General features: G+C 38.5%; 1 protein-coding gene across 1 annotated transcript in view; it reads left to right on the top strand.

Moving 5' to 3' along the window:
* Positions 1–23,228, top strand: part of GTF2A1L (general transcription factor IIA subunit 1 like) — a 75,111-nt gene that overhangs the window by 2,089 nt on the left and 49,794 nt on the right. The window contains exons 2-6 of the mRNA XM_004590659.3: positions 196–297; positions 475–598; positions 11,261–11,313; positions 14,482–14,566; positions 15,821–16,380. Of these exons, the coding sequence (XP_004590716.2) occupies positions 196–297; positions 475–598; positions 11,261–11,313; positions 14,482–14,566; positions 15,821–16,380 (924 nt within the window). The remainder of the gene's footprint in view (positions 1–195; positions 298–474; positions 599–11,260; positions 11,314–14,481; positions 14,567–15,820; positions 16,381–23,228) is intronic.

Below are 23,228 nucleotides of genomic sequence, written 5' to 3' on the forward strand. Positions count from 1 at the left end.
TCAGTAGGCTGAGATTATGGGTCTGAAGCTATTTATGGCCACACGATTTATGGCAAGCTGATAACAGAGTGGGATATGCTTAGTAAAATCCTTATGGTGAGTTTTCTTTAGATTATAAAGATTAGAAATTGTTCAATTCATGTCTTTTAAGATGTCAAATGAGAATTTAAAACTGGATCAATTGCTCTTCTGTAGCCTAAACTTTACAGATCTGTAATTGAAGATGTAATTGAAGCAGTACGGAATCTGTTTGCTGAAGAAGGTGTAGAGGAACAGGTCTTAAAAGACCTAAAGCAGGTGTGTAGACAATACAAAGTTTCCTACGTATTTTTTCAGCTTATACCCATAAATTGTAGTTTAACTCCTAAATTATAGTTTTACCACTTACCCATTCTGTCAATTTAAACTTCAAAGAAGAAAATATCATAATACTTTTTAATAAAAGCACCACATCCCTGTTTCTCCCCTCTACAGCTCTGGGAAACCAAGATCCTGCAGTCTAAGGCAACAGAAGACTTCTTTAGGCATAGTGTCCGTCCACCTGTGTTCACCTTCCAGCTGCCACATGGCTTGCACCAAGCAGTGCAGTCACCAACAGGTTGTAAATTGGTGCTATTTTTTCAGAATGGATTCTCTTTTGGTGGTTATTTTTCGCTAAACAGTGTAATGTTGTTAAGATGAGAGGGTGTGAGCTTCAAGAACTCTTCCATTACATGAACACAGCATAAATCAACATCCTATGAAATTGATTTAAAAACTCAGGTTACTGAAGTGAGGTTAATAACCATATCCAGAAGTGAGAAAGCTGAATTTTATAGGGAGAGGTCCACAGTTTATGCATTTTTAGGAGCACCCATTGATTGTTTCAGAGTTTGTGGGTCTCAGCATGAAGTAACCCACAGTCACTGCTGTGTGGGCAGAGGCAGCGTTTGGTGTATGCGTGCGTACTTATACATTCTCTTCCTCTTATGTTCTGTGTATGTAATAGATCCGTTTTGTGCTGGATGAAAAAATAGACTTAACTAGAATAGGGAGCTTGTTCAGACCACCTCTTGTTTGGAATGTTTAAAATGATGGCAAGAAATTGGCCAGATGTATTAATACTATTTTTTAATCTTGGTCCTTTGATGGTTTGAATAGAGCCCTCTTCCTTCAAGGGACAAAATTTTTCCATTTTGCCTCTATCAATTTAAACTCCATATGGTTGACTAGTAGGAGGGAGAGTAGTGCCATCCTATCTTTCTAGCCTATATTCCTTGTTTCCCCATTTGATTCTTCTCTTTGTGCTCCTGTGGGTGTGTGTGTGTGGGTTACTCACACAATTAGGTTTTGTGTTTTGATTTAGTTAGTATTTTAGAGTGAAGAAATGAAGGTGGAGTGGGGATCAGATTGCATGTTTGAGAAAATTTACATCAGATTTATGTGGACTAAGGTGAAGAGAAGATTATAAGGTTGTTTCTTTAGTTATACAATAGGAGGATGTACGTGTGACAGCAATTGTAACTTTAAAAAATGGCAGCCTTTATACAGTACTGTGCTGCCAAAGAATTGAGAACTAGACATGGCGGTATTTATTAAGTTGGCACGTTGAAACATCAGCTGAGGTTTTGGCTGTGCTTTTGTTTTTAACTTTTGTCATGACAATCCTTTTTACTTCTCTTTAAATAATGTTCTTTTGGACTTTATCTCTTACATGTTGAAAATGCTGAAGACTGTTTTTATTTAAGGCTGGCATAAGAGTTTGATGGTTAGAGGAAAATACGTGACTATCTTTTGTCAGAAAGCATGCTTAACACTGCTCAGGTTCTTTGTCATTTGAAACTGTAGTACTTGATTTTTCCGCAAGATGGTAATATTAGCAATGCTTTAAATCACAAAGTAGCTTTCCAGCTCCTGCGGTTTTTACTCAGCACCTTTTAATTCTGTGTCCTTAGAAGTTAGAATAATAGAAATAATTACATTTCAAGTAAGGCTGTTTTTCTCCTTCCTCTCTTCTACGTAGTTTGTAATGAAGGAGATTAAGAAGGAGTACCTGTTTCCTTTAAGAGCAAGCCTAGTGCAGGTCTTGTTCCTATCTCTCTCCAGTTCTAGGAACCCTACAATAAGATCCTTGGAATAAATAGCCTCATAAAATTGAAATACTTCTTAATTATATCTTCTCATGATATGCTTTTAAAAGCCTGACTAAAATAAACATCTACAACCTTTTTATCTCTTTTGATAACAAGTACAAATTAAAACTACACTCTAGTCATTTGCCTTTGTCTCCTTCACTTTACAACTTATTTGCTTTGCTGTATTCTCTTTATCTGTGGGTATTTTCCACGGCATTATCTATCTGTTTAGTAATTTCTCTTCCTTTAGTTCTTGGCTTTTTTCTTCTTTCTGGTCTCAGAACCCTTATATACTCCTGAAAATTGAGGACTGCAAAGAGCTTTATAAAATATGGATTTTATGTATCTGTATTCATATTAGAAATGAAAACTAAAACTAGCAGTCCTTTGGTTTAGAAGCAGGAGTTAGCCAGGCAGTTAGATGCCTGCGCCTTGTCTGCGGGCTTGGGTTTGACCCCCAGCTCCAGCTCCTCAATCGGGTTTCTAGTTGAAGGAGCACCTGGGAGTCAGTGGTAATGGTTCAAGTAACTGTGTCCCTGTTACGCACATGGTAAGCCACCTTCCTGGCAGGTTCCTCCCCTTGGCCCAGTCCCAGCCATTGTGGGCATTTGGGGAATGCACAGTGGATGGGATATTCTCATTCATTTTCTCTGTTTCTCATATTTGTCTCTCAAGTAATTAAAAAAATACTGGTTAATAATTAAAACCTTGATTACCTATGAACGTAATACGGATTTCTTGAACAAAAAAATTGTGGTCAGAAGAATGACATTGGTACACTTTTATGTCTTGTTAGTGTCTAGCTTAAAATAAGCCTGTTGGATTCATGAATATCTTATGTAAAGCTTAGTGTATATATTAAGGCTGCACAGCATAAGATTTTGAGATGTATACATGTATCTAGTGGAAAGACTTGCTTATCTTTTATTTCTGTGGCTTTGTAATCTTTGACCTACAACTGCACGTTTCTTCACCACCTGCGTCTGGTAGCCACTATTTTATTTGATTTCTCTGTATTCAACATGCTATTTATGTTATTATCTTTTTTAGATTCCACCTACAGGTAAAATGATGCAGTATTTTTCTTTTGATTTGTTTTACTAAGGGTGGTGTCCTCCAGAAAGATTCATGTTGTGGCAAATAGTGTAATATCCTTTTCAAAAGCTGGATAATCTGTTGTGTACATAAATAAATATGTATTTTATCCATTCATCCACTACCATATACCTTGATTGTTACCGTATCTTGGTCTGTTGTGAATAATGCTACAGTGAACATGGGAGCACAGATATTTTTATGAACCGCGACTTAATTTCCTTTGGGTTATATAGCCATAAGAAGGATTAGGTAAATTCTGTTTTATTTAATAGCTGTGTTGGTGAACAGCATACAAAGATGCATATCTTTTTTTCTATACTTCACCAACACTTGCTGTCTCTTTCTAATAGTCGTCATCCTGTTCAGTATAAACTGGTTTCTCATTGTGGTTTTGATTTGTGTTTCCCTGGATCCCTGGAAGTTAGTGATGTTGAGCACCTTTTTATGTATCGGGAATTTATAATTAAAAATTATTTGCATTTTATTTGAAAGGTGGAGAGAAACAGAGATCTTCCATCCATTGGTTCATTGCCCAAATGACTTCACAAAATAGGGGTTGGGCTAGGCTAAAGTCAGGAGCCAGGAACTCATTCTGGGTTTCCTAGGCTGATGGCAGTGTCCCAAGCACTTGAAACCACTATCTGTTGCCTCCCAGAATGCACATTAGCAGGTTGTTGAATGCGAAGCCAAAGAATCAGGACTTGAACCCAGGTGTTCCAGTGTGGTATTCCAAGCACTATTCTAACTGCTGTGCCAGTGACCTCCTAATATGGTTATTTTTATGTCATTTTAAACAAATTGTTCAGATTTTGCCGCATTTTACGATTGGCTTGTTTTTCCTGCATTTGAGTTGTGTAGCCTTGTGTATTTTGGGTATTAACTGTTTATCAGACAGATAGTTTGCAGGTATTTTTCTCTCAATATGTAGACTGCCTTTTTGTTGACTGTAATGTGCAGAACTTTTTAATGTAATGTGTAATCTTATTTAGTTTTGTTTTATTACTCGAATTTTTTGTTATATCCAAAAAATTATTGTCAAGGCTAATATCAAGATTTTCCACTGTGGTTTCTGCTAGGAATTTTATGGTTTCAGGTCTAATGTTAGGGTTTTCTTAGATTGTGAGTTGGTTTTTGTGTATGGTGTAAGAGTTCAGTTTGATTCCTTCATATGAGGAATTGTAGCTTTCTCACATCACCTGTTGATGAGGCTATCCTTTCCCCATTGTGTTGTCTTAGTATCCTGGTTGAAAATCAATTTACCATGTATGTTAGGTTTGTTTCTTGGCTCTCTACTCAGGTTTACTGGTCTGTGTGTCTGTTTCTATGTCAGTACCATGCTGTTTTGGTTTTTGGAGTTTTGTAATCTAACTTAAAATCGGGCAGGCTGATTCTTTCTACTTTTTTTCCCCCTCAAATTGCTTTGGCTGTTTGAGGTTTTTTTTTTTTGTGTGTGTGTGTGTGTGTGTGTGGGTGGTTTTGTATGAATTTTAGAATTGTTTTACATGTCTATGAAGAATACTTTGGGGATTTTGATAATGGATTGTGTTGAATTTGTTTACTGTTTGAGAAAGAATGGATAATCAAACAATATTATTTTTGATCCATGAACTGTGATTATCATTATACTTATTTCTTTTTTCAGAAGATTTTTAAAGCTTTTTTTTTGTTTGTTTATTTTTGTTGGAAAGTGAGATATACAGAGAGGAGGAGAGGCAGAGAGAAAGATCTTCCATCTGCTGGTTCACTCCCAAAATGACCCCTATGATTTGAGCTGATCTGAAGCCGTGAGCCAAGAGCTTCTTTTGAGTCTCCTGTGTGGGTGCTGGATCCCAAGAACTTAGGCCATCCCCTGATACTTTCTCTGGGAGCTGAATGGGAAGTGGATCAGCCAGAACATGAATTGGTGCCCATATAGGATCCTGGCACGGGCTTGAAAGTAGAGGATTATCCTATTGAGACATGTCACCAGCCCCATCTCATTATTTGTTCTTCAGTTTCTTTCATCAGTGTTTATCCTTTTTTACATCCTTGGTACAGATTTCTCACCTCCTTGGTTCAACTCATTTTTAAGTATTTAAATTTTGATATGCCATTGTAAGTGATCTTTTTTAAGATTGATCACTATTTGTGTACAGAAATACAGCTGAGTGTTGCATGCTAATTTTATATTGTATTGAACACACAGCATGTGAATAGTCTTTGGGATCATGTCATCTGTACAGAGAGATAATTTTACTTCTTTTACTTCTTGTCTAATTTATATGCTTTTTATTGTAAAAAGTCTTTCATTTTTGGTAGGATTACTCTTGATATTTTAGCTTCTGTTTTGAGCAGACATTGTAAGTAGGTCATGCACTGAATTGTAGAAGAACTGATTTCAGCTTTTCTCTACTTACTTTGATGTTAACTGTTGATTTTTTCATAGATGGATTTTATAATGAAGAAGTTTATTCATAAACTGTTTGGAGTTTTTTTCATTAAAGCAAGAGAGGGCATTGAACTTTGTCAAATCATTTTTTTCCTGCACTGGTTGAAATGGTATGTGGTTTTGGCTTTCATTCTGTTAATATGATATATCACATTGTTTGATTTATTAATATGTTAAACTGGCCTTGCATGGTAGGGATAAATCCCACTTGGCCATGAGGTGTATATATAGTGTTTGATGTGGTGCTGCATTTAGTTTGCTTGTGTTTTATCAGGTGTTTTTGTATTAATATTCAAATATCAAAAATAACTGGGTTTCTTTTTCTTGTATGATCTTTGAGACCTGAGTGATGCAGATATCGTAAAATGTGCTTGGAAATTCCCCTCTAGTTTGTTTGTTGAAGACTTTATGAAGGGTTGGTATTCTAATTTGTGTGATAGGACTCAGCTATGAAGCCATCTGGTCTTGAGTTTTTTCTGTGAGGTTTTTAATTACTACTTCAATCTCTATATCTATTTCTAAGTTCAAGCTGTTGTGATATATTGTTTTTGTTAAAGTATATGAAGAAAATCTGACTTTGCACAGATACACAATTAGGAAAGACAGAGCTATTTAATAAGAGGTAGTTTGAGAGGGTCACTGCAAGGTGGAATCTGAAACCCCACCAACAGATGTTTGAGAATATTTTATTTCCTGCTTGTTTTTTTGACCCATGGACAATTTTGTAGTATACATTGGTAATTTGGAAAATAATGTTAATTACCTGAGATAAAAATAACATTTATATCACCACAAAGATCATCTACTGTGATAGAAAAGCTTTCCAGTATTAAATTTTTGCTTGAAAGCTTGAATTTTATGATTGGCAAAAAATACTGCTTGTTTGCTTGAAATAATGCTTACTTAATTAAAAATTGTCTGCCAGTCACTCAGGTCTGAATAATCATATTCTTTTCTATTATTTCTTGAAGTAAAAATGTTTCTTGAAGCAAGGAGGAGGTGAGTTTCCAACTTGAATAGCAGCACAAAGGCTTTTCTTCATGGACCTTTGCATTTCTGAATGCTGGCTGAATGCTCTATGCATTTTTTTCATTCTCATCAAATATTTAAAGGAAATATTCTTGTTGACTGAAATATAACATAATAATTACTTTTTAATTATTTTATTAATTTACTTAAAAGAGCGAGAGAGAAAAATGAAGGAGAGACAGAATCTTCTGTCTGCTGGTTCACTTTCCGAGTGGCTGCAATAGCTCACACTGGGCTGGTCAAAGACAGGAAGGAGCTATGAGCTTCATCTGGGTCTTCCATGTTGGTGGCGGGGCACAAATACTTGCATCATCTTGCACTGTTTTCCCAGGCTATTAGCAGGGAGTTGGATTTAAAAAGGAGCAGTGGGAACATGAACTGATGTGTTCATATGGGATGGTGACATTGTAGATGGGAGCTGAACCTATATGCCACAACACCATATAGTATAGTTAATTAATGATTCTAGCATAATTAATAATTCTCATGTTATACCCAGGCTCTTGTTGCTTCTGCTGCTGTTTTCTTATTTCTTCTTTTTTTTTTTTAAAGATTTATTCATTTTATTACAGCCAGATATACAGATAGGAGGAGAGACAGAGAAGAAGACCCTCCGTCCGATGATTCACTCCCCAAGTGAGTTGCAACAGGCCAGTGCGCGCCGATCCAAAGCCGGGAACCTGGAACCTCTTCCGGGTCTCCACGCGGGTGCAGGGTCCCAATGCATTGGGCCGTCCTCGACTGCTTTCCCAGGCCACAAGCAGGGAGCTGGATGGGAAGTGGAGCTGCCGGGAATAGAACTGGCATCCATATGGGATCCTGGGGCTTTCAAGGCGAGGACTTTAGCCACTAGGCCACGCCGCCAGGCCCATTCTTTCTTCTTTTTTAAACTGAGTGGATGGCACAGGAGAATACAATGTCTACTAACACGTTTTGATGCTGCTCCCTTATTTCATGCTAAGGTACTCATCAGTGCTTTTTGCATCATCCTAATGTAAACAAAACATAACAAAATGAAGAAAGCATGTATTATCTTGGTATTTTGAAAAGTAATTTTTTTTTAAAGATTTATTTTTATTACAAAGTCAGATATACAGAGAGGAGGAGAGACAGAGAGGAAGATCTTCCATCCGATGATTCACTCCCCAAGTGAGCCACAACGGGCCGGTGCGCGCCAATCTGAAGCTGGGAACCAGGAACCTCTTCCGGGTCTCCCACGCGGGTGCAGTGTCCCAATGCATTGGGCCGTCCTCAACTGCTTTCCCAGGCCACAAGCTGGGAGCTGGATGGGAAGTGGAGCTGCCGGGATTAGAACCGGCGCCCATATGGGATCCCGGGGCTTTAAAGGCGAGGACTTTAGCCGCTAGGCCACGCCGCCAGGCCCAAAAAGTAATTTTTTAAGAAGATTATCTCACTTGCAGGAGTTACAGAGAAAGAGAGAGAGAGAGAGAGAAAGAGAAAGAAAGAAAGAAAGAAAGGGAGAGAAAGGAGCGACAACGAGGTTTTCCATGTGCTGGTTCATTCACCAAATAGCCATAATGGCCAGAGATGGGCCAATCTGAAGTTAGGATCCTGAAACTTCTTCCAGGTCTCCCACATTGGTGCAGGGACGATCCAGTGTTTTTCCAGGCCACAAGCAGGGAACTGGATCAGAAGTGAAGTAGGCAGGACACAGTCCGGCGCCTATATGGGATGCCAGTGCTGCAGGCGAACTTTGACTTTTTCTTTCACAGTGCTGGCTCTGAAAATATTTTGTTACCTCATGAACACTTTGATAGGGTCTTGAAGACACCTGTATTTGCACATTACAGTCAAAACTATTACCTTGTACTTGAAGTGATTATACTTTATTTGTAATCCACGTTTGGGAGAGAAATGGGATTCTATGAGCAATTACCTCAGAATATCAGGTGATAAACTAGGGCTGTCCTGGGCAGTCTGTGGTGGGTAGCCATCGTCCTGTGATTGCCTCATTCTTAGAGGCCTTCGAGAGTCAGTGTTTACTGTCTGGTCTTCAGTCTCGGTGGGAGGAGGGGAAGAGCCGACCAGGAGCTTTTGCTTGACCTCTCTGAACATTATCTCTCTTGAGTAATAGGTACCGACAGTAGGTCTACACCGAGTGTGTACATTCTCAGACTTGCAGCTATTGAAAGTGTGACTGTTATGTTTGGCTGCTTGAATGATTTCAGTGTTAAATCTGTTCAGCTTTGCTTTCAGGACATAGCCATGTGCTTATGAAACAGACCTGTTGTTTTGTGTGTGTGGAGCTTGGGGAATGAGATCTGGGATGATTCAGAGGAGTACGAAGCCTCGTGGCACTGTCCTTTATACCGTGTTTCAAGGGATTGTGATGGTGGGTGGGAAAGGACGCTTAGGGATTTTAACATTATTATGCCATATTGCCATGTGGCAGTATGTCTCAAATTGCATGTGGAAGTGAATTTTTGCTATTTTACAAAGTTTGTTTGTAAAATTTAATATACCTGAAATATATAAACTAAGAATAAAATTACGAAACTTTTATTAAAAACACCTATTCAGTTAAAAACTTAATTGATCATTAAAACTATCTTGAATATTAAAAATATATTTTCCAGATACATTTAATGGTATACATATAAAATATGTGAACATATAGAAGTGGTGCAATACATTAGAAATGTGACTTGTTTAGTATGGAAATTGACATCTGCATGAAACTTCACTATAAAACTGCTAGTTCAATGTTTTTATTCTGGTGTCGATGAAGAAACTTTAAAGCCTATCTTATAGCTCTATTTGATTTTTTTGTTTTAAAGACAGAGAATTATCCTTAAAGATTTGTTTGCGAGGTATTTAAAGGAGGAAGATTGTTGCTATTTTCCCCCAAGAAATTCTTTTAATTGCTGGAGACTGTGTGTTAACAGATTTTTGTTTCCTCTCAGGCTATGGCTTAAGCTGTAGCAGCTTAAGCTTTGCTCACTTCAACTAATTAAGACTAATACCATTGTGTTCCTGCTACTCTACTTCTTTCCAATTTAGTTTTTCTAAAAGAATGCCTGTTAATAAGCTAAGCCATAGATGAACAGAGGATAAAAATAATTCTGTGCTTCATTAACCATCAATCTGCAGCCTCACTTCTTTTGTGTTAACATGGAAAGAATGATTAGTTTAGAAATTTGCTCTTCTGAGCTGTTTGTTGTAGATGGAACTCTTGTAGCATCAGAGATAGATCTTGAGGGCCATTTTCCTTAATGCGCTATGTGTAAAATAGGCCACAATAAAGGTTTGTGCTGATAAATATGTTTGCACAGACATGTTAAAAAGCTTTTGGTTTTGTTAACGATAAGACGAAATAATATTCTACCAGTTGTGTTTAGTTAGGTAAAATTAATCTGTAGCATTTAAGGTTTGTGATTACCTGGCTCAACTGATATCTTTTTATGCTTTTAATGTAGTCATTTACTATTTTTTTTTTGAAGATTAATAGACTCTGTACTGCCACATTTTAAAAAAATTCTAAAAGTTAAAAAAATTTTTTAGTAAAAGTTTTTAAATTGGAAAGGCAGATTTGCAGAGAGACAAAGATCTTTCATCCATTGGTTCAGTCCTGAAATGGCCGCAATAGCCAGAGCTGAGCCAATCTGAAGCCAGGAGCCTGGAGTCTCTTCCAGGTCTCCTGTGTGGATGCAGGACCCTAAGGACTTGGGCCATCCTCCACTGAGTTTCCAGGTCATTAGCAGGGAGTTGGAAGGGAAGTGGAGCAGCTGGAGCATGAACTGGCACCCATAATGGATCCCAGTGCTTGCAAGGAAAGCATTAACCTCCTGAGCTATCACACTGGGCCCTTTGCAGTTATTATCTGTTCTTTAATTTGTTTAAATGAATTGTTTAATTGTTCAAATGAAAAATGACAGTCACCACCACTTTGTGAGCTTGTTAAAGATACTGTAAAATATCTCTATGTAAAGTTGCATAAGAGATTGGCAGATAATAAAGATGATGGGTGGGATTGTACCTTTAATAAATGTTGAATTGGCATTTTCCTGAGAATTTGTTCTCATACATTTTTCTTAATGGTATTTGCTTCATTGGAAAATGTGCTCTTGTAAATTTGTTCCTAATACTGTGGTTATGTTTTTCTTATTTGGCCAAAGTACTGTATGTGATTCTCCATGAAATTAGTGAATTGAAATTTATTTTGAACCTATATAATTTAGAATGGGTTTATAGTCTATATTTTTGCTCAGTAGTAAAGGCTCCTAGAAATATGTCACTGAACAAACATTATTTTTTCCTTAATGAAAAGTTATAATGAAGAGCTTAGTGCTGCCTTGACCTTCTAAGGACCTTCAATATGCTTTATGGATTCCTAAAGTGATATTTTAGTTTGATAATGAAAGCCTTTTAGTTGTGGGCTGTTTAGCTAATGTTGTTGCAACAAAATATAATTAAATACTTTTTTTCCCTCACATGGAATTGGGAAATTATAATTCATCTTTTTCCAACATGTTAGTATTATAAAATATTTCTGAAGTTGAAATATACTGAGCAATTTATTATATTGGTAAATTTTAATATGTGTGTAATAATTATTTTGCTTTCTGTGCAGCCTCAATAATTATTCCTACTGGTAGAACTCTTCCAAGTTTTACCACAGAACTGGTATGTAACTTAAAAAAAATACTTTAAAATATTTGCCTCACTTTAGGGAATAGTGACAGGATGCTGGGCATAGATGGAATTCATGCTCCTCCCCCCCCATCTGAATGGGAAGAGATGTGGTAAGATATGGGGAGACAGGAACAGTTTCTATAAAATAGCAAAAACTCCGGAGTTTCAGAATTAATATTTTTGACCAACTTTTCCCACACAACAACTCTCAGCAACTCCCAGAGCAGTTAGCATCTGCCAGCACTGTACCCATAAAGTTAGGAATTTCTGGTTACAAGGCATGGGACTTTATACACTGTATATGTGTAGTGGATTTTAAGTAGACAGTGTTCATATATTTTTTTCTGATACTCTCCCCCCCCCCCCCCCCCGGAGTTGAATAGCGTTATAATTTTTCCTTTCATTTAAGGGCAATAATTTAATTATTTCTCTGAATAAGAGTGCTTATTTTTTGCTTGAAGAGACTTGGAGACAGGGGACACATTAACAACTACATAAAGAAAATCCTGTAGTGGGGAAGGATGTGATATATACATATATATATATATATACACACACACACACATATATAGATATTTTAAAGATTTTTTGATTTATTTGAAAGGCAGGGTTACAGAGAAGGAGATACAGTGACAGAGGAAGGGATCTGTTATCTGCTGATTGGCTCCCCAAATGGCTGAAACTGCAAGGCCTGAGCTGGGCCATAAAGCAGAAGCCAGGAGTTTCATTCCGGTTTCCTAGGTGGGTGCATGCTCCCAAAGGCTTTGGGAATCTTCCATTGCTTTTCCATGCCATTAACAGGGAGCTGATCTGAGGTGGAGCAGCTAGGACTCCAGCTGGTGCCTGTATGGAATTCCAACAATGCAGGTGGCAGCTTTACTCACTGTGCTACAGAGGCAGCCCCTAGTGCTGTGTTTAACAGGAAACCAAAGGAGAAATACCTTTGTCCTTAAAATTCATGCAACAGCCTTTTTTCTTGAATAAAGAAATAATATGCTTATAAAAATTAACAGTCAATTCATAGGTAAAATGTGAAAGATCCCTAAAGTCTTAAACCCTAAAGATAATTATTTTAACTATCTGGAGTAGATCTGCCTGCTCTTCTAATTGTTATTACTTTTCAGGGTGATAAGTAGGATTAGTTCTTTCAACTATTTCTGTAACTTCTTATAAAACTTTTATTTTGATTTCAGTTAGAGACAAAGACCTATAGAGAGATTTTTTCTTCTGCTAGTTCACTCCCAAATTTCTGCAATAACAAGTGGCCGGGCAAGCTGAAGTAAGGAGCTCAGAGCTCTACCTGGCTTCTACTGATAGGTGCAGGGACTCAGGCAGTTGAGCCATCGTCTGCTGTCTTCCAGGATGTACATTAGCTGGAAGCTAGACCAGAAGTACTCTGAGGGGTCTTTCCTGCCAACAGGCCTCCGAAACCACTGATGGTATGAGGTAACAGTGTCCTTTGGCTATAGTAACTACTGAGGGCAGTCTGATGGAGCATGTCCATTTATTGTAAAGTGAACACAAACTTATATAGAGTAGGAAACGGAAAGGCAGAAAGGTTTCCCTGGCAGTTGTCCCACCCAATAATGTAACTGGCTAGAAGGCATGTCTCTCTGGACCTTCCAACCAAGTCACAGGTCACATTCTGCAAGCGCAGCTAGAAGCTATGCCTCATGTCACAGTCACCATATATAGCTGGCAAGTAGGCTGTGGGTCACATTTGACTTCTTTAGAATTGCTTGTCAAGAAAGTCCCAGCACAGCTCGTCCAAGGACAGAAAAGAGAGACTAGGGTATAGCCCACTGCTCTTGCTGCAGACCCAGTGAACAGATCAGGTTGGCATCTCAGTTAGCCAAAACCATTGTCAGGGGGTTCCCCTGGGGACATGGTGTACCGTGTGCCTATTTGGGAACATAGGCTAAGCAGATAGAGATCCAGGGGTGATCTCCCACAAAGGACAAAAACGGGGGCTCAAACTAGATGCTCAAATATGGGATGTAGGTGTCCCAAGTGGCATCTTACCTCTGTGCCACACTGCCAAATAATCTCCCAGTAATTTTAAGGTGGGTTTTTTTTTTTTTGTTTGTTTGTTTAGTTTTGACTGAATTAAACCCTAGAGTCCATGGTTTAATTGGTGGCTCTTAACTTGCAATTTTTTCTAATGTATCATTCCATTAATTATCTTTGTACATTTTTTTTGTGCTGTGTGATAATAAGATACATTTTTAAACATGGCTTTATAGGTTATAAATGTTAAAAGTTTTGTTACTTTTTGCAAAATTGTCCTCCAGAAAACCAGGCTGGTTTACACTTAAATAAGCGGTATCTGAGAGGATATTTGATCATATCCTCACTAACATTGGGTGTTAGTTGTCAACCTTTAAAATATTTGTGAGTTAAATAATGAAAAATCATAATCTTTTGATCTTTTGAAGTTTTTTCGAATTTTGAAACTCTATAGAGTTTACATTCCAAAGTGAAAGTTACACATTATTATCCACTTAAAATTACTGTTAGTGATCAACTTAGAGATTGTAGGAGTTTTATAAATAGCTGAGGCTCTTATGTCGGGCACGTTGAAGATATAAGACTCAGAGAAAAGTGCTGGGCAAGTTTTATGAGCCCATGTTCGTACTCTTTATTTCTGGCTCTGGTAGGTGTTATAGTGCAGTGGGTTAAGCTACCCCTTGAAATGCTGGCATGCCATACTGGAGGGCTGATTCAAATTCTGACTACTCTGTTTCTGACCCAACTTTGTGCTAAGGTGACTAGGAAGGGAGGATGGCTCAAACACTTGGGTCTCTGCCACACATGGGAGACCAGAATGGGATTCTGGGCTCTTGGCTTTGGCTATTTAGGGAATGACCAGCAGATGAACGATCCTTCTCGCCTCCCCTGGGCCCCTGTTCCACTCCTTTTCCTCTGACACTCTCAAATCGTTCAAGTCTTGTTTGATTCACTGCTAATAAATAAAATTTATTTTGACTCATAAAAAGTGTGATCTAAATAAGAACTGAGCCTACATGTTAAATCCTAGATGTTGTCAAGCTATTTTCCTGTTGTCTAGAATCTGATGTTTTGAGCCCCTAGGGTATTAGGGAAAAAACATACAGGTAGAGATCTTTTCTAACATCTCTAATGTACATTGCTTCTATTTAGGGCACCTCAACTCCCAGCACAAATTTGACTTTTCCTGGTTATCCTGTTCACGTACCAGCAGGTGTGACATTACAGTCTGCATCCGGTAAGAGTGTATTGTACAGATAATTTACTAACTTATGGACATCGTAAAGTTCGATTTTTAGCAAACGGTACCAAAAACTGTAGCACTTTATGGTAAAACCTATTTGAAAAGTAAGAATAGGTAGTAGTTATTGTTATGAAAGCAATCTATCATGAAAGACATTGTACTAGGCCTGTGTTGTATTTTATTCTCAGTTCTTTGCCAACATTATACAGGGTACTTTGTGCTCACTCATGTTTTTCTAATTTTTTAGTTATCTGAATTTTAGCAAACACAGTGTTACATATCCATGTCTTGCCGGTTCTAATCAAGAAAAAAACTAAAGATAAGGTTGACTAGTCTTTGCCTCCTTTCTTATTGGTGACTACATGGCCTTCCAGAAAGAATGGCTGAACCGTTGGCGATTAATCAGCTCCTGCTTTCCTGCCTGCGTACTTTTATTTCACTTTACAGTCACAGCACTGTCTTTTTTTCGAAGGTTTTATTTTTATTTGAAAGATCGAGTTACAGAAAAAACTGAGAGAACGAGAGAGAGAGAGAAAGAGAAAGAGTTGATTTTCCATCAGCTAATTCACTTTCCAAATGGCTGCAGTGACAGAAGTGAGCTGATCCTAAGTTAGAGGCCAATAGCTTCTTGCAGATGTCCTGTGCGGGTGCGGAGGCCAAGAACTTGAGCCATACTCTGCTGCTTCCCTGGGCTGTAAGCAGGAAACTGGCTGGGAAGTGGAGCAATCAGAACTAGAATCAGCAGTCATGTGGAAGGCTGATACCACAGCTGGAAGCTTAGCCTACTATGCCACAGTTCTGGTCCCAAAACTAAATTTTAATTTGAAAGAGGATCACACCTATTTTTTGTGTTATTGAAAGATTAAGTAAAGTACCTAACTCAGTGCCCAAAAATAAATTTATTTTTCTCCTTTTTAGAATTGTTCTAGGGAAGAATTTCAATAAGTTTTTAAATTATTGAATCCTCTCTTTAGTAACCTTATCTTGTAGTTACTATATTATTTTTTACGTATTTTAGATATACTTTACATGATGATGTTTGTTAGTGTCATTTGGGGTTGGTAACATTAATTTATCGAACAGTGAGAGAAGTTCATGGATAAATATTGAAGAATAAAAGAAAAACTGCCTGGATTTGATCCCTGTTAATATATTGATATATTTCCTACCAACCTGTTGCGGGTGAGATTATTGTTTGAAGAAACTTAGATTTCTATTATTTTTAGTTTTATTGTCTGCTTTTTCAAGGTCACCTTTATAAAGTCAGTGTGCCAATTATGGTGACACAGACTTCCGGAAGAGCAAATATTCTTCAGCATCCATTCCAGCAAGTATTTCAGCCGTTTGGGCAGCCTTCTCTGATACCAGCCAGAGTTCCCCGACTGGGCCTATGCTCTCTTCAAGCAACAACTGAAAAATCACAGAGAGTAGAGACTATGCTTCAGCAACCCACTATTCTTTGTTCTGGACCCAGGAGCAGGAGGCGCTTAGAAAATGGCACCAGTGATACAGCTGTGCCTGGAAATGAGTATAAAATTCTGTCCGATGCTTTGTTGAGTCAGCAGGCGAGCTCTCAGTTTGTCTGTCTTGAAGGCGGTGCTTTTCCTCTGCAGGTCTCAGAGACACATCCCAATGTGGAGTCAGGGCTTTGTGTTGCAGCCAGCATGTCTCCAAATCTGCCTGGTGGGATTCCTCACCAGCGTGGGGATGCTCAGCTTCATGTGCTTCCAAACAGGATATATGAGTATGATTCGGTGAAGCAACAGAGAAACACAGAGGAGCCACACAGTCGCCCTGGATCAGTGAAGGTATGGTTCTGTGGTCAACTTGTTGGTCAGGGGATAATGACCAATGATTAGGTCTCCTAAGTTTTCTTTTAAGCTTTGAATTTAATCAGAATGGTTTTTTTTTTTTTTTTTGCTGTTCTCTCTAGCAGATAGTCTGTGTATGAGTTCTTTATTTTGTATTGTCATTTTTTTTTCATGATATAGTTTTGTTAGGGATAAGGATTCCCGTCTTCCTGTCTCTATCCTTGCTCCCCATTTCCCTTCCCACCATTTAGTTCTTTTGTTTTTTAAAAAGGTTTATTTTATGTATTTAAAGGCAGGTTTAGAAATCATCTAGCCATTGGTTCACTCCCAGGATGGCCACAATGGCCAGGAATAGGGAAAACTAAAGCCAAGAGCTTGAAACTGCAATCCTGCTTCCTGCTCACGTCAGATCCAAATACGTAGGCCATCTTCCACCACTTTCCCAGGCTCAGGAGCCAGAAGCAGGACTGGAAGTGGAGTAATCAGAACTCAAACTGTTGCTCATATGGAATGCTGGTGTTGCCAGCAGTGGCTCAATCTGTGGCACTGAAGCAACGACCAGCTCTTAAAGCAGTCATGCCTAAAGTACTCATTCTGAGCTTTTTATTCTGTAAGAATACTTCTCTAAAGAAAATACATTTATTTTTAAGATAATCTCTTTTACCTCTCTTAAACATTGCTAGCTTCTTGCTTGTTTTTTGATCTACACATGAAATTTACAGTATCAAAATCTATCTCAGTAATTGTATTGATTTTTAAAAACAAATTATTATCTTATCAAAGAAATCCATTTTTAAAATTCTACTTAGCATTCCTGAACACATAGATGAAAGTTTTCCCTACATAATTTCTTTGCTAGTAATTTTCTCAATGCTAAAATAATTTTGCTTAATTTCTTTCAGAATTTAAGCTAGTAAAATAGATAATTTTCATACTGCAAATATGCATAAGTTATTAAATTTCAGATTTATTCATACTGAGAAGAATTGGTGGAGGATTTTAGTTTGAAGAAATTAAAAAATGTTATTAAAATTACTTATATAAGCTGGACAAATGTTATGTATTTCATATATACAAATTTAGAGGCATAGATACTTTTCTTCTACCCTCTTTTCCACTTGTAGTCTCACCATTTTTCTCCCTTTCATTTGTTTTTTAGTTTTTTTTTTTAAAGATTTATTTATTTTCATTACAAAGTCAGATATACAGAGAAGAGGAGAGACAGAGAGGAAGATCTTCCGTCCGATGATGCACTCCCCAAGTGAGCCGCAATGGCCAGTGCTGTGCCGATCTGAAGCTGGGAACCAGGAACCTCTTCTGGGTCTCCCACATGGATGTAGGGTCCCAAGGCTTTGGGCCATCCTCAGCTGCTTTCCCAGGCCACAAGCTGGGAGCTGGATGGGAAGTGGAGCTGCTGGGATTAGAACTGGCGCCCATATGGGATCCCAGGGCGCATTCAGGCGAGGACCTTATCCGCTAGGCCACTGTGCTGGGCCCTGTTTTTTAGTTTTTACAGTGATGTAACTCCAGTTTATTTTATAATTATAGGCTTAAGCTTCTACTAGTTAAAAAATGTCAAGTGATAGTAAGTAGAAAAAAATCCACTGTTTCTGAAGAGTATACAAGGGCTATTAATAATCAATCCTCAAAATATCAATTTTGCTCACATTGATTACATACGCAATAATATACAGAGATTTGGAAGGAAAATGGAGCAGCCAGGGCAGGAACTAACAGCCATATGGGATCACGGCATGTCGAAGGATTTAACCACTGACCCGTTGTGCTGGGCTCTTACGTGTCTGTTTTTATGCCAGCACCAGGCTGCTTTGATTGCTACTGTTCTGTAGTATGTTCTGAAATATGCATTGTGATGCCTCTATCTTTGTTTGTTATTTGGGCTTTTTTTGTGTTTCTACATGAAATTTAGTATCATTTTTTCCAGATCTTAAAAGAATATTGTTGGTATTTTGATTGAGATCACATTGAATTTGTAAATTGCTTTGTGTAGTATGGACATTTTGATGACATTAATTTTTTTCAGTTCACACACATGAATGAATCTTCCATTTTTGGTGGTTTTTTTGAAGTGTAATAATTTTTATTGCAGAGACCTTTTATCTCCTTGGTTAAATTTATTTAAAGATAATTAAATTTTTGGGTAGGTATTGTGAGTGGTGCTGATGTTAAAAATTCTTTCTCAGCCATGGTGTTGAATGTATATACAAAGGCTGTTGGTTTTTGTCTGTTGATTTTATATCCTGAAATTACCAAACTCTTATGAGCTATAAAAGTTTATTAATTTAAAGTCTGTTGATTCTTTGATACAGGATTGAATCCTGTGAAAACGTGGTTAATGTGACTTCATCCTTTCCCGTTTGTGTTCCTTTTGTTTCTTTTGCTTGCCTGATGTTCCTGGCTAAAAATTTCAGAACTATATGGAACAGTGATGGTAAAAGTGGACATCCTTGTCTGATTCTGATCTTAGTGCAAATGCTTCATTTAAAAAAAAGATTTATTTATTTTTATTGGAAAGGTACATTTACAGAGAAAAGGAGAGACAGAGAGAAAGATTTTCTGTCCATTGGTTCACTTCCCATTGGCCACAATGGCCAGAACTCAGCTGATCTGAAGCCAGGAGCCAGGAGCTACCTAAGAGTTTTCCACAAGGGTAGAGTCCCAAGGCTTTGGGCCAGCCTCCACTGCTTTTCCAGGCCACAAGCAGGAAGCTGGATGGGAAGTGGAGCAACTGGGACATGAACTGGCACCCTTATGGGATCCTGGCTTGTGGAAGGCAAGGATTTAGCACTGAGCCATCGTGCTGGGCCTGCAAATGGTCCTAACTTTTCAGTACTCAATGTGGTGCTACCTGTGAGTTTGTTATATATTACATTAATTATGTCAGGGAATATTCTTTCTTTTCTTTTTTAAAAAGATTTCTTTATTTTTATTACAAAGTCAGATATACAGAGAGGAGAAGAGACATAGAGGAAGATCTTCCGTGCGATGATTTACTCCCCAAGTGACTGCAACAGCCAGTGCTGCGCTGATCCAAAGCCAGGAACCGGGAGCTCTTCAGGGTCTCCCACGTGGGTGCATGGTCCAAGGGTTTGGGCTGCCCTCCACTGCTTTCCCAGACCACAAGCAGGGAGCTGGATGGGAAGTGGAGCTGCCATGATTAGAACCAGCGCCCATATGGGATCCTGGCATGTTCAAGGCGAGGACTTTGGCTGTTAGGCCACTGCACTGGACCCAGAATGTTTCTATACTCAGTTTGCTTAGGAGTTTTATAGTAGGATTTTAATTTCTTCTGTTACTATTAATTTAGGAATATATTCAATCCCCATGTATTTGTATACTTTGTAGAGTTGCTTAAGTTACTAATTTCAGCTTCATTCTATTATGGTCAGATAAATAATATGATTTCAGGGTTTTTTTTTTTTTTTGCATTTGTGGAACTTTTTTTATGGCCTATGTTGTGGCTTACCATAGAGAAAGTTCCATACACCAAAGAGAAGCGTTATATTCTGCATCTGTGGTATAGAACCTTCTGTAAATATAAGTCCATGTGGTGCATCACTGATTAGCTCTGTTGGTTCTTTGTTGATTTCCTGGCTAGTTGAGCTGTCCATTGATGAAAGTGGGGTGCTTAAGTCCCCCGTTACTAATGTCACCGTTTAGATCCATCAGTGTTTGTTTTAAATAGCCAGATGATCTTGCATTGGATGTGTATGCATTGACTACAGTCCCATCTTCCTGATCAGTTGATCCCTTAATTGTTACATAATGTTCTTTGTCTCTTACAACAGTTTTTGTGTCCCAAGTCTTTTTGTTTGATATTAAGATGGCTACTCCTTTTTGCTTTCCACTAGCAAGGAATCTTCACCTTCAGTCTGTGTATTATCTTTGTTGGTAAGATGTGTTTCTTGCAGAGAAAAAAAAATAGCTAATTCTTGCTTTTTAATCCAGTGTGCCTTCCTGTGGCTTTCAATTGGACAATCGGGACAATTGGTACTCAAGGTTGTTATTTATTAGTAATGAAGTGACCTTGCCATTTTTTTGCATATGTTTTCCTTTTGCTTGCCTTGGATTTCCTTTGTTCTTGTATTAGATTTTCTGCCTTTGCTTTCTGCAATGCTGATGGCTACAATTCTCTGTTTCTGTACATAGTACGTCCTTAAGTATCATTTGCAAGGGTGGATGAGTGGCGACAGTTTTTCCAGTTTGTTTGTTTTGCATGTTTTTTTAATTTAACCTGTATGCATTCATAAATGAGAACTTTTGGGTACAGTATTCTGGGTTGACAGTTTCATTTCCTTTTAGAACTTGAGCTGTGTTTATTCTAACCTGTAGAATTTCTGGTGAAAAAATCATCTGTTAATCCCATTGGAGATCCTTTGAAGGTAATCTGGCATGTCTCCCATGCACGTTTTAGAATCTTTTCTCTATACCTTACTGTTGAAAGTTTGACTGCAATATGTCATGGTGAAGATCTTTTCTGGTCATGTCTATTAGGAATTCTTTGTACTTCCTGTACTTGGGTATCCCAGTTTTTTTTCCTTTGAATAAGGGAAATTTGATATTATTATTATTTTACTGAATAGGCCTTTTAATCCACTTTTTCTTTCCAGATCTTCAGGAACTCCTAAGACACATATGTTAGGTCATTTGACAGTATCCCATAATTTTTTAAGATTTATTTATTTTTATTGAAAGGCAGATTTACAGAGAGAAGGAGAGACAGAGAGGAAGATCTTCCATCTGCTGATTCACTTCCTGAGTGGCTGCCCTGGCTTGAGCTGAGTCGATCCAAAACCAGGAGCCAGGAGCTGCTTCCAGGTGTCCCACAGGGGTGCAGAGTCCCAAGGCCTTGGGCCATCCTCTACCGCTTTTTCAGGTTACAATCAGGGAACTGGATAGGAAGTGGAGCAGCTGGGACACAAACTGATACCCATGTGGGATGGCTGGCACATGCAAAGTGAGGATTTAGCCACTAGGCGATTGTACTAGGCCCTATCTTCTATTTTAGGTAGGCTGGAGCATATGATCATATCCGCGGGTGTGATCACTGGCTTGTCTCCTCTCTGCCATGGTGATTGGTGCTCAGGGGGAGTTCTCAGAGGTTACACACCCCACCTGCACAGGTGCATGAGCTGTACAAAGGCTCTGTGCCATCCTCAGTGTGAGCTCTGAACCCTCTGGAGTGACTGACCTTGGGCACTGGGGGATCACCGAGCCTCTGAAGCCAAACACAGAGATTGTCCAGAGACCAAGGCTGCATTCTGTTGCCTCTTCTAACAATCATAGCATGCAGGACCCCGCAGACAAAAAGAACAGGAGAGCCAATTTTAGCCCTGCGAGGCGTCTATGTCCAAGGACGGAACTGAGGGATTCCCAGAGCCAGCCACCTGTTGGTGTTCTGCCTTAGCAGTTGGGGTGCAGGTACAAAAGATAAACAGGGAAGGGAAATGCCTCACAAGCTTAAGCCAGTGTCCTGCTGCCTGCCAGTATTCCAGACCAGACTCAAGTCAGTGCGGCGGTGGGTTTGTTCTTCAGATAAATTCCTTAGCATTGCAAGCTCCCTGGCTGCCTGTACTCACTTTAGATGTATCTTTTTTCCTGTTATTCACTGGGGTCCTTGTTGGGGTGAGGGGCAGCAAGCTGTGTACTCTCATCTCCTTGCCTCCACTTCTAGCACTCCAGACTGGATCCTAAGTCTGCATGGTTTGCAAGGTTCTCCCTCAAGCAGTGTCACCAGTGATGGGGACTGCTGCAGTCTCCTTTCATTTCTCTTTATGGAGATGGAGTCTCCTCCTGTTGCTGACTCTGACAGTGTTACAAGTAGATCAGAGGAGCACTTTCTGAATTGTGTGTTTTGCAGGAGTAGGGAACAGTACAAAAGCAAGATGGCCAAGCCTAGCAGTTGCTCAGACCCCAATCAGCTTCCTAGGCTAAAGTAAAACTCAGCAGGTGGCTGTGAGATTCTTTCTCTGCTAAAACGCTAAAACTGAGTGTTGCAGGGTACACAGCTATTTCCTCCTGGCTTTGAATTTGGTGACTCAGCAGACAGCTGGCTCTGCTGCGTGGCTGGCTGCAGTGGTGCCTGCCTTCTTTTCCGCATGTTCCACAGAGTCTTAGCTGTTTTTTTTTCATTTTTTGGATAAAGATTTCTATCCTTCAGGCCCATGGAAATGTGGTCTTCCTTTTGTTCTTTTCATGTCCTAGAGCAGCTGAAGTTAGTGTGACTACATCTTATTCAGTTATCCATAATCTCTTTACCAATGTAAAATATGTCTTAACTGCTAATTCCATTTGTATAACTTAGTGACGTATGACATGTAATTAAAAATGTACACTTCTGCTAAGGATTTAATCCTTTTAAAACTATGAATCTAGCAACAGACAGTGTAATGATACCTATACATTTTACTTCCAGAACACTTAACATTTCTTAGGTAGGGGAACGATGTAGGATATATTAAAGGGTTCTGAACAAAGCTCATCAGAAACTGTTTTGATAATTTCATATGAGTAACAGTTGTCAGAAACTATTTGACTTGTTTTAGAATGTTTCAGATATTTGATAAAACCTGTTTAATATCTTTTAGCAAGTTTTTATTCATACTGGCATAAATTTTAGAACCATTACATTTTTTTCCCATAGTATTTTCTATGAAAATACTTCAAAATGTTCATGGGAATGACATTAAATAATGCTTGTTTTGGTGCATTTTTATGAAATTTATGCATAATTTGTATAATATGTATTTTATGCAAGCTATATTTTGAATTCTTTTAAAAAATTTATTTGGGGCCTGGCACAGTGGCTTATAAGGGTAATCCTC

Source organism: Ochotona princeps, chromosome 8 (assembly GCF_030435755.1).
Source record: "Ochotona princeps isolate mOchPri1 chromosome 8, mOchPri1.hap1, whole genome shotgun sequence".
NCBI classification, from domain to species: domain Eukaryota; kingdom Metazoa; phylum Chordata; class Mammalia; order Lagomorpha; family Ochotonidae; genus Ochotona; species Ochotona princeps.